The sequence below is a fragment of the Pezoporus occidentalis genome, unplaced genomic scaffold (assembly GCF_034315485.1).
Source record: "Pezoporus occidentalis ecotype Australia unplaced genomic scaffold, CSIRO_AGI_Poc_V1 ctg10, whole genome shotgun sequence".
In the NCBI taxonomy this organism is placed as follows: domain Eukaryota; kingdom Metazoa; phylum Chordata; class Aves; order Psittaciformes; family Psittacidae; genus Pezoporus; species Pezoporus occidentalis.
Window position 1 is genome coordinate 2,917,770 of NW_026912779.1, and position 13,116 is coordinate 2,930,885.

Genomic DNA, 13,116 nt, shown 5'->3' on the forward strand with positions numbered 1-13,116 from the left:
AAGGAGTTGTCCATCAGGAGTTGTCAGCATCAGGCACCTACAGTAGAGAGAAAAAGTGTGCTCTTTCTGTAGAAGGGTTAGCATGTTTGCTCTTTTGGTATTTGCAGACATAAATGTAGCACTTGGGTGCCACTGGTCTCTTAGTGACAGATTGATTGTGACCTTTGTTACATCTGCCTGGCTATCTCATGGTGCTCGTCTGCTTTCAGCTGTTTAGGAACATTTTATGTTGCACTGAAGTGTTTTTCATTTCCTTTTTTTGTTTTTTTTTTTTCTTTTTTTTTTCCCCCCTCCTCATGCCCATTATGGTTAATCACAAAGAACTGAATGGCAACTGAAGACTTGTATTTTATTTCATGGTGCCATAGTCCCATATGTGTTCAGATGTTGCTTCTCTAAAGTGGGTGCCCAGTTGTGCTGTTCTTCCAGCTATTTGTGTGTGACTGTAAACTACAGGAGGGTGGGTAATTTTACTTGTGCAATTGGACTTAGTTCATCTAGACTTCAGATTTGAGTGGAGAAACTTTCTGGGAGGGGAAAAAGGCGTAAACTTGCACTTCATCCTACTGAATGCACGTGTAGATGAAGCAAAAAGATTTCAGTAACAACCTAAATGTCACTGCTTCTACTTTCCTGCCAAGTAAACACAGTCATTGAAAAACCTGGAGAAAAGGTTTGCAAATAGTTTGGTATAACAGAAATGAATGAGTAAATGGCAACAGTTGGTGGGTATGGCCCTACACCTACACTCAAATAAAGTGGAAGGTTTGTTTTACTTTGGACTGGATTTGGTGTGGTCTGATCTGGACTAGATTCGGTGGGATTCCTCAAAAAGTGCGTGTTTGAGGCTGTCTGAAGAAACTGGTTTGCATCTTTATGTTGCTGTTAGTAGTTGGAGTGCATCTGATGGGTTCCTGTAGTGGAGTTTCTGGTTTGGCTTCCTATGGAATTCATATCATTGACACATTCCTAACTGCTCAACAGACTGAACCAGAAGCTTCAACTAATAGTTATAGAGGAGCCAAAGGTTAGGGCAGTATTAGAATTTTTAGATTCTTTTCTTTTTGATATATCTGATAGCTTGTTATGACCTTTCCTGAACCATCTAGTTGATTCTGTGATTCTATAATCAGTGGATTATGTTCAACAGATGCTGTGCATAGAGCATGTATGAGATGTTACCATAAGAAAATAGAGCTTAGCGTGAGCTAAGAAATGATGTTAAGGTGTCTCTGGATATTGCCATTCAAGGATAAATGACTGGAAGATGGAACTTGCAGAAGGACCCTACAGAGAGGAAGAACAGAGGGAATGCAGTGCAGCAAGCAAGGTTGTAGTGGGTGTAGCTCTCCAGTGTAAGACAAAAAATGTTGTGTTCCTGAATCACTTAGAATATAGCTTTGTCATTTTCTGTTGCAGTCAAACCACACCGGACCTTGTGGGTGTACAGCACATGGGATCTGGACAGTCTCATGCAGATCTGATTAGTTTTCTGCTGATCACACAGACTGCTGAGGTGATTTCACATTGTGGTGTTTGTTGAGCTTGGCTCCCACTGAACTGAGGTGTAAAGCAGTCAGTGATTAGTTGGGAATGAGAATACAACCTAGGAGCCTTGGTGTTACTATTCTGTGGGGTTTTTTTTGTAAGTGGCAGCATGGCTGAAGAAATGCAGCTGCCACTTTTGTAATGGTATTTGCATTCATTTAATCTCTTCTTTCAGAAGGGGTAGTGAATGATACATGATACATGAATGATAACTGAAGGCTCAGTTCTCTGCATAGCTCATCCTACAGTTAAAAGGAGATATGGGCTAGATTTAGCCCCAGATATTGACACTGGAGCTTTCTCACTTTGTCCACCTCTTTATCTCTGATATATTATGTATTATGTAAATATCATTCAGTAGCATTTTTTTTTTTTACACTTGATCATATGAAAGAGTTCAGCTATCTTTGAGAGTCAAGGGGAATGAAGTAGATGACAAAACTTTTGAGACTAAGATATGGATGCTTGGTGCTGAGAGGCACCTTCTTCCTCTGTGCTGTTCAGACTAGTTTTTAGTGCATATGTGCATATACAACAAGATGTGAGAGGACCACTAAACTTTTCAGTGAGATGCTAACCCAGAAAGAGCAGTAGAGAGGTGGGAAAGACAAGGGGGTGGAGACAGGTTCGACTGCCTTCCAGATATGAACAGTACAGCCCATTTATAAAAGTAAAGGTTAACTTTGCTGGCTATATCTTTTAATAAGTCTTTTTACAGTACTGGTGTAAAGATTTTGATGTGCATTGTTATAGCTTAATTTCCCATTAAGGCTACTCCATACTCCATAAATCTATATTATAATAATATAATCATGCTCTTGAGAAATTTTACATTATCTCTGCAAAATCTGTTTACAAGGGATGCATTCCATGGAAGGTTCTATTCACTAAATCAAAGCTGCTGAAAGGCATTTACTGGCCCTGAGTCCTCGGATGCAAGTAGTCTCTTTGTGAGCGGGGCTTCCAAATTTCTAATCACATACCTGAAAGTCACTGCTATCTGCAAGTTCAGTCCTGCCTAACTTAACATTTTCCTTGGTTTTCTTTCTCTTTTCCATCTGTGCCATCTTGTCTATTTCTTTATTGACTCATTCCTTCCCTTGGATTCCCTTTTTGCATTTTGATCTTGACCAGAGCAAATCCAGCAGCTGAAGGCTTACAAATACTGATTCTTCCCAATGCTCCTGAAAAGAACAGTTTCCTCTGCTGCCAGAAGCAATAGAAGCTGCCTAATGATGTTCTCTCAAACACTGGTTTTGCCATAACAAGGGCAAGATGGATCATAAGCAGAAATTAGCTATGCCTTTTTTTGTTAGAAGGTTTATCTCTGTTACTGGTGCTCAGTTTCTGTCAGGCACCTCAGACAGAACTGTTAGCTCTTTGATAGAGCAAATTGAAGAGCAACTGGGGAAGAACATGGCATATTGGTGGTCTCATGACTGGTTTGTAGCCCTGTAGAGAACAGTGGCAGTACACTGGAAAATGAAGCAAGAGTTGAGGAGGGTGCTACTGAGATCCTTACATTTCCTCATTTATCTTCCTGATCCCAGTCAGTAATTAACACCAGTCTTTATATAAATCATTCTCTAATCCTGCTGCAAGCACTCTGTTAACGCACAATTTGGACTGAAAATTTAAATGCAGAAAGGTCACACAATGTTTTGTTAAAATTCCAGTGTTACAGTGAAATGTGCTGCACACAGCACTCACTACCTGCCTACAGGCTTCTTTCTCATGGAAGCTGATGGTTCTGCAAAATATTATTTTTTTACATTTATATACATATGTTTTGTTAGATGGGGTCTTTTACAATAGAACTTATTCCATGGTAAAAGTGTTTTTATTGTATTTAACAATTTTAGTGTGTTAGCACCAAGTGGTAGATGAACATTAACAGTTTTGAAACCATTGTTTGAGCTGCTTTGCAGCAGGTATTCAGGTGATGCTGTCTGTCTGCTATTTTTGCATGTGTTGTTAGAATATCGGAAGCTCAGGAAAGTATGTACTGATAAAGTCATAATCAAATTCAGCCCTACTTGGAGATCAGTCACCACTACAGCCAGCACACTGGCATTTTCTTCCCCCTCCCCATGATTTTCCAGAAGAGGCAAAGAATATCCACTTGAGCAGCAACCAGTGATTAAATGGGTGAATATTGCCTTTTAATACTAGCAGCAAAGGGAGATCTGCTGTGGGCAGGGAAGAAGCCTGGCTGTGGCTTGTTCTGTGTAAAGTTTGGACCATAGTATACCCTGCTGTTGATGTTCTGAGGCCTGGTGTTCTGGGGACCAGGCTGAGGTGTGAAATAAACTTTGTTTCTGTTACAGAAAGAGTAATTTCCATGGATAGTTTGTATAGCTGTGAGCAGGGGTGTGCATCTGTCAAGGGAGAGAAGCCTCGATGGGAGCACATTCTGTCATCGTCATGCTGATCATTCATAGGGTCATGCAATAGTTAGGGGTTGGAGAGGACCTTAAGATCATCTAGTTCCACCCCCTGGTTTACATTAGGCATTGTTTTAGTAATTGGTTCTAGAGAAACTTCAGCCGTGGGTTAAATTAACTTCACTGAAAATATTTACAACAGTGCAGCAATTTACAAAAATGCAGTAAAAATGACACCAAAAGATATATGTTCAGCAGGATTTTTATAAACTCAGTGGAGACAAGAATATTAATAGCAAGCCCCTGTAATTAATAGCAATATCAGATAATTGTCTGGTTAGGGTTGGATTTTTCTTAACCTTCAGATGTTAGAATGCATTTCAGCAAAGGTCTCATTGTACCTGCAGGTGTGAAGCTTAGTGTGAAAATAAATTCATTGTTAGACAAACACCACTTCAGGAAAGAGGCTTTATATCTTGTTACTAATATAAAACTGTATAAATATAGATACAGCAAGCAGATGATCTAATTGTTCACCATGTCTGTAGGCAACCAAATCATATATTTAGCCTGATTTTGTTACTTAGTGGTTACTTAGAGCTGACCACATGGTGCAGGATCAGCCTGCACCATTTGTTAAAGAGGAAATACTCCTTACTTCAACTAGCTCTTGCTGATGGCTGCTTCCCCTTGAATCTTCCCTTTTCTTCTTTTTTTTTTGGTCCTCTGTAGGCTAGAAGTCCTAACTTGGAAAGCAGAACTCATTTTGACACAGTAGTCTACAGCCTGTTACAAAGTCTGCAGAGATCATTGCCATTATATTTGAGTATCTGCCACATAATGTGTTGGTTTGTTTTGTTTGTTCCATATGTATGGACCTGTGATTTGGGAGCCATTGTCATGCTGTTCATTAGTCCACCACACTAGTCCACAAGTCAGACTAGTGGATGGGCTGGAGCAGAATCTTGCCAGATTGCAGTTTGTACATCAAGTTTGAAATATTAGAGGGCTGGAAGGCCAGGTCGGACGGGGCTTGGAGCAACCTGATCTGGTGGAAGGTGTCCCTGCCCATAGCAGGGAGTTGGAACTGGATGGGCTTTAGGATCCCTTCCAACCCCAATCATTCTAGGATTCCCAGACTCCCATTTGAGAGTGCTGTAAGAGCAGATCATGGATACCTTTTTTTTTGCCTGGGGTTAAAGGATGTGTCATACCTATTCCAGCTTAAAGTTAGTAATTCTGAAAGTCAAACAGTGGCTTCCATTGCAGTGGAATACAAAACTTTGGCTCTAGTGAGTCATGATTAAGGGTTCATTCGAAGATGAGTAAGAAATGTAGTGAAATTTCCTGCCAGTACTGATTGTCCTTAACCTGGGAGGTATTTGCAGTTGTCTGCAAAACAGTTCAGCAGTTGAGCACAATTTTCTACCAAAGCCAGTTTAGTTAGGGTTGATGGCAGGTGGTTTCACAAGCGTGGTACACGGGTACATATAATTTGTGTAAATAACCCCCTATATTCATAAAACTACATAGAAGAAGAATCTATACAAAAACCATGTCATGTAAACACTGCTCAGGAAAGAGTTTGTCCAGGAAATGATAATGCATGATAAAGTAACAATATAAGCAGAGAAGTAGGTGTTCCTTGGGCTACATTAAAAGCGGACTGCAAACACCCTTCAAGCACTGAATATTTCAGTTCTTGGGAAACACTGGATATTGTGAAGGCAGAGTGGAGAAAGTGATGTCCTTTGTTCTCCTTAGTACCAGTACTTCCCAGTACTGGTATTTCCCTCCATAGGCAGGAAATATTCAAAGTCATGTGTTAAATAGTAGATACGACTTTTTATTTACATGTGTACATTTTGATTTTGGTAACTATATTCCTGCAGCTTGGATTGGTTTTTATTGTTAGATGCTTTGAGCAACACTTCCCCCGCCCCTGTTTGTTAGCCATTGAATTGAACAGCTCTTGGCTTGACTTAAACAGGGTCAGAATTTTCCCAGCTTTTTAACAGGTAGCCTGTAACTTCCAAGTGTGGTATTTTTGAGGTTAGTTTTTATTCCTGCAAAAAACTCAAGTGCCCATATAACTCTTTGGGATCAGTTAACCAATGAAACAAAGCAAAAAACCCAGCTAGCAACCCAAGAACTTCTGAAACCAATTTTACACGTTTTCTAAACAAATATATCTTCAAAATAGCCAGCAGTGGCAAAGACACCAGCTGCGGACAGGAGCAGGGATGTTTTTCCAAACTGCCAAATCAATGCTGTTTTCTTTTCCACTGTGTAAACTTTGTCAACAAAACTGGTTCTGGGAGAGCCATTGAAAATATTTCACCATATTCCAAGTGTGACTGCCACAAATGAACTGCTAAAAGTGCAACAAGCACGTTTGAACTGGCAAATAGAATTGGCACTGTTCTTTGTCAAACTGCACGCAATTGTGCTGTGTGGTTGTAGGAAACCAGCTCATCCAGAAACACCCTTTTGTTACCATGTCTTATTAACATTTAGAAATCTCCATTCATTAAAGTTGTGGCACTCGGCAACAAAACAAATGGAATTTACCATTAAAGTGGATGATGAGACTGTAACTACTGTGCCTGGGTGAAACTAGGGAATTCTGGACATTGGTTAATTTGGGGTGAGTTATTTGCTGTGTTGTGTAGGCACAACAGTTGGAAATGATGGCAAAGAATGTGAATCTCACTGCACAGCTTCATTTCGGAGTGCATGTTAAGTTTGTATGCTTTTCACTGGCGTGGTAGCTGTGACTGTGGAATGAAAGGGAGGAAGGGAAAATAGAGCTGTCCTTTGCCCTTTGCAAGTGTTTGGTGAGACTCATCTTGGCATGAAATAGAAACAGCTACAGCCCCCTACACAGGTTCATCTTGCACCAGTGTTCCCAGTTAACAATTATGTAGACAATGGTTTTGATTGTGTGCATACATCAACAGCACCACCCACAAACCCCCACTCCCAGATATAAGGAGATTGTGCATATCTAGTTGATCAAAACAATGTGAACTGTAAACTGGGAACTCTTACACTTGTTATGCTATTTCAAGATATCCTTTGCAAACACAATGTTGCCATATAGTGCTCCTGGTACTCTATACATGTACTTACATGCCATCAGAGACCTCCTGCCTATCAGCATTGCTCTCCTGCAGGGTCTCTGCTTACTGTCCTGCAGTCTAGCATTAAACTGCTTGTAGTATTATAAATAGCCATGTGCTACCACACAGAACGAGGCTAGCACATGGCTAATTACGAGTATACAGTAATTAACTATGAGCTAAACTCGCAGGAGAGTATGTGGTGGTGGTCTATGAGGTATGTAATCAGACTGTTTGTTAAACCTTGGGAGCCTTTCCAGTCTGTTAAGTAACTATACATAGTAATGAGACAATTTTTTAAAAACCATTTATGTTTATTTATGGACACAAAAAAATTAGTCTGTCTTATTTCTGAGCTGCACTAAAATGTTGCTGCCTGAATGGTTAATTAAAATGATGCAACACAAGGTACACATGCAGCTCCTGCTTAGCTGTATGTATGAGACTAATTGTCTCAGCCTCATCTGTGTGAAGTTTAGAGTGTTATTCATTGTGAATGTTACACCTTGTTTCATGGATGTGCAGTAAACCCAATAATACAATTTCTCCTTTTGTGGATTTGAATGTCATGCTACTCATTTTGAGGAGCATCTGTTCCTGAATCTTGTTGGGCTTTGCCTGACTTTTCTCCCTTTTCACATTGTTAACAACTGCCAGTTAGTTTTGGTTGTATTTTTCTTCAGGATGTTCTTTCAGTGTGACTCCAAAACCCATCCACGCTGGCACAGTGGAAGAACCATGGGGGTCAGGCCCTTTTGCTGGGCTACCTCCTGTTAATTGCTCTTCTTCATTACCCTGACAGCTGTTTCTGTCTGTTCCAGATTACCATGATTGAGGCCTCTCTTTAGAAAATGTCAGGTTGTCTACAGGGAAGTTAGATCAGACTCTTTCAAATACATTTAAATTTGATTCTTCTCTATACCTATCAAACCTTGTTAAGTAATTTGATATTAAAATACATTTTTCTTATACACAGGTTCTTTTCTGATCTGTGTCACGGAGCATATCTAATTGTTTGGGTAATGTGATGTTGTTGAATACCATGAAAACACATGGGATATATTCCTTTAAAGTAATGTCTTCGGTTATTAACACATAGTCTGCATGTGTCAGAGACTCAAGCACTTGTGTCTCAATTCCCAGTTCAGTACAATAATATGGTAAGAATGAAGTTTACCAAAACTTCCTTCCTGGTTGTATGATAGTTTTAAATTGTCTTTTGAATATGACCACTTCTTGTTCCAGTCCACAGACAGTTCACACCTTCCAGAGCTACTGTTTTAGGATATGTTCATTTTATCTTAATGCGTTACTAGTATAGAAGCATTCACGCAGGGGAGTGTCAAGCAGAAGGCAGTGGGGACCCTATGGGTGTTTGGGGTGTATATGCTGCCAGATTCAACCCAATTGCCGAATAGAATTAAAGGAAGATGGCAGCTGAAGGGGGCTGTTCAAAATATTTTTGTGCCCTGACCACCAAAAAATATAAGCTTTGATGGTTTGGTGAGATCCAAGTTTACTTTATTTTTATTACATGGATAAAAGGAGTCTATTTTTGTGTGTGCTGATAGTTGAAGTGTTTCACACCTGGGCTGTTGTTGGTATTTGATCATTACAAGAAGTTTGAAAGGGACATTTATTTCCTAGGAACTGTATTCTTTTTTAGTTTTCTTTTCAGTGATGATTCTAAAAGATGATTTAGTCTCATTAAATTTTAATCCCAGTGTAGCTCCATGTAGCTTCAGTAGTATCAGAGAGAACTGATAGTTCTCTCAGGGTCAGAAAAAAATAGGATTGCATTGTCTGTGCAGAGAGGTTCTGTCTCCTGGGCTGTAATTGGCACATGTGGTCAATTATTGTTTTGAAATCTGTACTTGCAGTTAGAGGCACAATCCCTTGTCTCCCCTTTAGGCAGGTGGTGGCTGTGCTATCCCTAACTTAGGCCAGTGTCTAAATAATGTCAGAATAGAAATCACAGTTCTAGGGCCAAACTAATTTGTAATAGAGGAAAGCAGACAATCCTCTCTAAAGGCATAATGTAGGTCACAACTTTTAAGTGGTGTCTTTGTCACGACAGTGAATTGGCAGCAACCAAATACAGAGGTTATCCAATTGACTGGAATGACTTCAACATAGTGTGTTATAATGGAATACCTCATTGTGGTGCAAAGGTGTAGTGGGCACATCCTGCTTACTCCTTAATTAGCATCTAGGAAGAGAGTTCTGAAAATGTGGGTTAAAATTGCCTCAGTACTTGTTGATTAAAGCTTCCACATGTGTGTGGGATTTGTTTTGGTTCTCTTTGAACTTTGCAAACCTCTAGCTTTTAAAAGCAGGAATTCAGAGAAAATGTTGGGTATCTTTGTCATGTATTTTGTTGGTCACCTTATGCATTGTTAGCTTGGTTTTTATTTGTAATCGTATTTTGCTTCACACAACTTGATCCCTTCTCTTTCTCATTTTGCAGCTTCCCCTCATACTCGTGTTCCTGTAGAAGATGATGCAGTGCATGTAATTAAAGTGGTAATGTGTAGATCTCATTACTAAATTATTAACTTGTGCACACAGTTCTTTCTCTTTATTGTCTGTCCTTATTGTCAGCATTGGGTCTGTACTGAGTGCTTGTGCTTTTTGTTTTTTATATCTTGAATTACTTTCCCTGCTTGGGGATGTTTTTGGCATTTCTATGACTCACAATGTTTCCTTGAGTTGATTCCTTCCTTTCCTTGGTTACTGCCCTCAACAGTTTAGTAAGGAAAATCAGGATATGAACTTGAACACACCTCATTTACAGGATTTTTGAAAAAAGTGTCTTAAATCATTCCTGAATCTGAGTTGTTTAAGAAAATGTGTGGCCAAACAACTTATTAAAATGACATCTCATATGGCATGAAGTATGGGAGGGGGGGGGGGGGAAGGGGTTTCATTCTCTTGAATTTCTCTTTTCTTGAGAAACCATTGCTTTTCTAATGTGTTTTATGATACTGAATTTGCTTATTTCTCAATAGGAATATCTTGAAAATGGCCCCTTATTTTCTGAACTGAAATTTTACCAGAGGGCTGCAAAACAAGAGCAGAGTAAGTAATATATCAGTTCTGATTCTGATAGATTTAAGAGCAAGTTTGGGTTTAACTGCTTCTAGTAAGAACTGTTGTTGATAGTGAACTCATTTCGTATCCACTGACTTAATACTGTTGGTGCTGTAATAATTTTAGATTGCTCTTATGTTTCTTTGCTTGGATGTTATCTTTCTCCTTTTTGATCAGAAGGGAGAGTAAAAGTGTGCCAAATGCATTCTGTGCTCACTTCAGAGTGCACAGTGAATGGACTCAAGAGAGAGGCCAGCCTTAGAACAGAGGTAGTACATGGACTAATTGCTGAGTGTATTTCTGCTAGTAACAATTTCCATGTGCAGAGCTAAGAGTGTGCGTAATCATCGCAGGATTTAGTAGTAATCAAGGCACTTGATTCTGCACACACTTAAACATGGATTTGATTGATTCACAGGAAATGTCCTAAAGACTTTAGATGACTTAGCTTGCTGGTAGACACAAGCACTTCTGATGCCTTGAATCATTCTGTATGGAACGAAGCAGATTTTCAGAAGGAATTATTTCTCCAGCTATTGATAATTGTTTATCTGCCTTCTAAGAGAACCAAGTACCACACTGATAGAACAAAAGCTGCTTCTTGTTTTGCAAAATGCAGAGAACTTTAAAGTTATGGGCTGACTTGTTTGCTACACAAACTACAAAATCATTACTTGTTTCATTGTTTCATTCGATGTCTTGGCTTGATAGCTAAAACAAAACCAGCAAGAAAACCTCACTCCAAACCTGAAATTCTCCAGTTTTCTTTAACCCAATGTTTTTTCTTTATTATTATTACAGTAAGAAAATGGACGAATCTCAAGAAAATAAGATGTTTAGGAATTCCAGTGTTTTGGGGATCAGGCTTGGCTGAGTACAAGGGAAAAAGGTAATAAAAGATGAATTGTAATTAAGCCTCAAATTCATTGAAGATCCATTTTCAAGAAAATGGAGATAAGTCCTTTCAATTTGACACAAACTTGCAGTACTGCCTTAAAGGATTCCTTCCTGTTACATCTTTCCTGGTAGCTATAGGTTCATGGTTATGGAGAGACTGGGGCAAGACCTTCAGCGAATCTTTGAAGGTTGTGGAAGCAGATTTAAGAAGGAGACTGTTCTGCAACTTGGGGCACGAATGGTATGTACAGAGAGAGGCAAAATTGCTGTGTCTTGAACTTGCTGAGTTCAATTGGAAAATTATCTTTCCAATATTGTTCCTTTAGGTGGCTCTTGAGTTCAGAAAAAAATATGTAAATGCTATGTATGTTCTTGGTTTTAATCTGAGTGTAAGGATAAGCTTTTACAGAAAGAGTGTCTTAGCACTGGAACATGCTTCCCAGAGGCTGTTAAATGTCCCTCCTTGGGGACTCTGAAACCTGACTATCTAAATCTCTTTTACAGCCTGATCTAACTTACATTAGACCTGCTTGAAGCAGGGGATTTAAGCTGGACACCTCCAAAGTTTCCTTTTAAACTGAATAATAATAATAATAATTATTAAAAAAAGTGAAAGGCTTTTGTAGCCACATGGTTGACAAACTTGTAACACTCTCTGTACCTTCCAAACACGAGGACTAGAATGTTCTTTTCATGAGTTTCCAAGTGCAAACATGATTTGAATAACAATTGGAGCTATTTTGTACCTCAGTAAAGAGGTGAAAGAGGATGGTGATGATGCAGGGGGATGGTGACATGAAATGCAGGTAACAGAATAACTGTCAGGATCAAATATATTATAAACCTTAAGGTTTAGAGTATGTTCTTTTTGAGAGCTTTGTGTTCCCAAAATTTCCTTCAGTGTTTATAAAGTACTAGATTCATTCTTGCTTTGTGACCTTACGCTAGTGCTTGTAGTTACAGAGGGATACCTCATGGCAAAGCACAGCCTATTTTTGATTTGCCATACACCTATGTGTCTGGTGGGAGCAGACCCTGTGGACAGAGTGGGTAGTCCTTGTGCTCTAACACAAAAACAGTTAGCCAGCTCAGTCTGTGTAGCCTAGATTTCCATGTGTGAGAAATATTTGGTGGTGGGGTTAGGGACAGAGTGGAGAAGATGATGATGTTTTCTTTTCTGTTCTAAATCCTTTCCTAGTTGGATACCTTAGAATATATACATGAAAATGAGTATGTTCATGGTGATATTAAAGCAGCAAATCTACTTTTGGGCTACGCCAATCCACACGAGGTAAATATGTTTACTTATCTACACTGTTCCTCTAATGTGTTCATAACAGTTTGATAGTTTTAAGTCATGTATATTCAGCATCACCAATTCACATATTAAAAGAAATTTATGCATGAGCACTCACAACCTCTTACAACAAATCTGAGAGGGGTTCTGTGGTGTTTAAGGTCTGAGAAGCAAGCAGAACAGACCTCTGCTTTGTGCTCTGCTGACTGGGGTGCTGGTATGTATGGGTCAGCTAAACAAGAGGGTAAGCCAAAGATCTAATTGCTGTTCTAGGTTGTGCCAGTTTATTAGTAAAGTTTAAGGATGTGGCTCTTTGTATTGTCATTCTTGGGAAGGTCTACCTGGCTAATATTGTCATATGTTTCCATGCTTGCGAACTCTTATGTCCTGCTTGTTGTAATAGATATTACAATGGATATTACAACACCTGGCCTGGCGGTGTTCAAGGCCAGGTTGGACAAAGCTTTGGGTGATATGGTTTAGTGTGAGGTGTCCCTGCCCATGGCAGGGGAGTTGGAACTGGATGATCTTAAGTCCTTTCCAAACCTAACTATTCTATGATTCTGTATAACAGGTAAGTAGGATTACAGTTGCTGCTCTCTAACACTCTAAAGCCTAAAGCCAGCCTAGAAATTGAAGTATTTTGGTGAAACGTTTTGAAACAAATCTTTTGATCCTGTCATATTCCACACACTTTTACCATGTCTTTTTGTTTTTTTTTATTCCTGTATTAATAAAATCTAAGTTTGCTTTTTTTCTTGGGAAAAATATCATTTAG

At 39.2% G+C, this 13,116-nt stretch overlaps 1 protein-coding gene across 6 annotated transcripts in view; it reads left to right on the forward strand.

Moving 5' to 3' along the window:
* Positions 1-13,116, forward strand: part of VRK2 (VRK serine/threonine kinase 2) — a 46,712-nt gene that overhangs the window by 1,794 nt on the left and 31,802 nt on the right. For all 6 annotated transcript variants that reach the window (XM_062609399.1, XM_062609389.1, XM_062609407.1 and 3 more), the window contains exons 3-7: positions 9,522-9,577; positions 10,063-10,132; positions 10,946-11,033; positions 11,174-11,282; positions 12,240-12,332. In XM_062609399.1, coding sequence (XP_062465383.1) covers positions 9,522-9,577; positions 10,063-10,132; positions 10,946-11,033; positions 11,174-11,282; positions 12,240-12,332 — 416 coding nt within the window. The remainder of the gene's footprint in view (positions 1-9,521; positions 9,578-10,062; positions 10,133-10,945; positions 11,034-11,173; positions 11,283-12,239; positions 12,333-13,116) is intronic.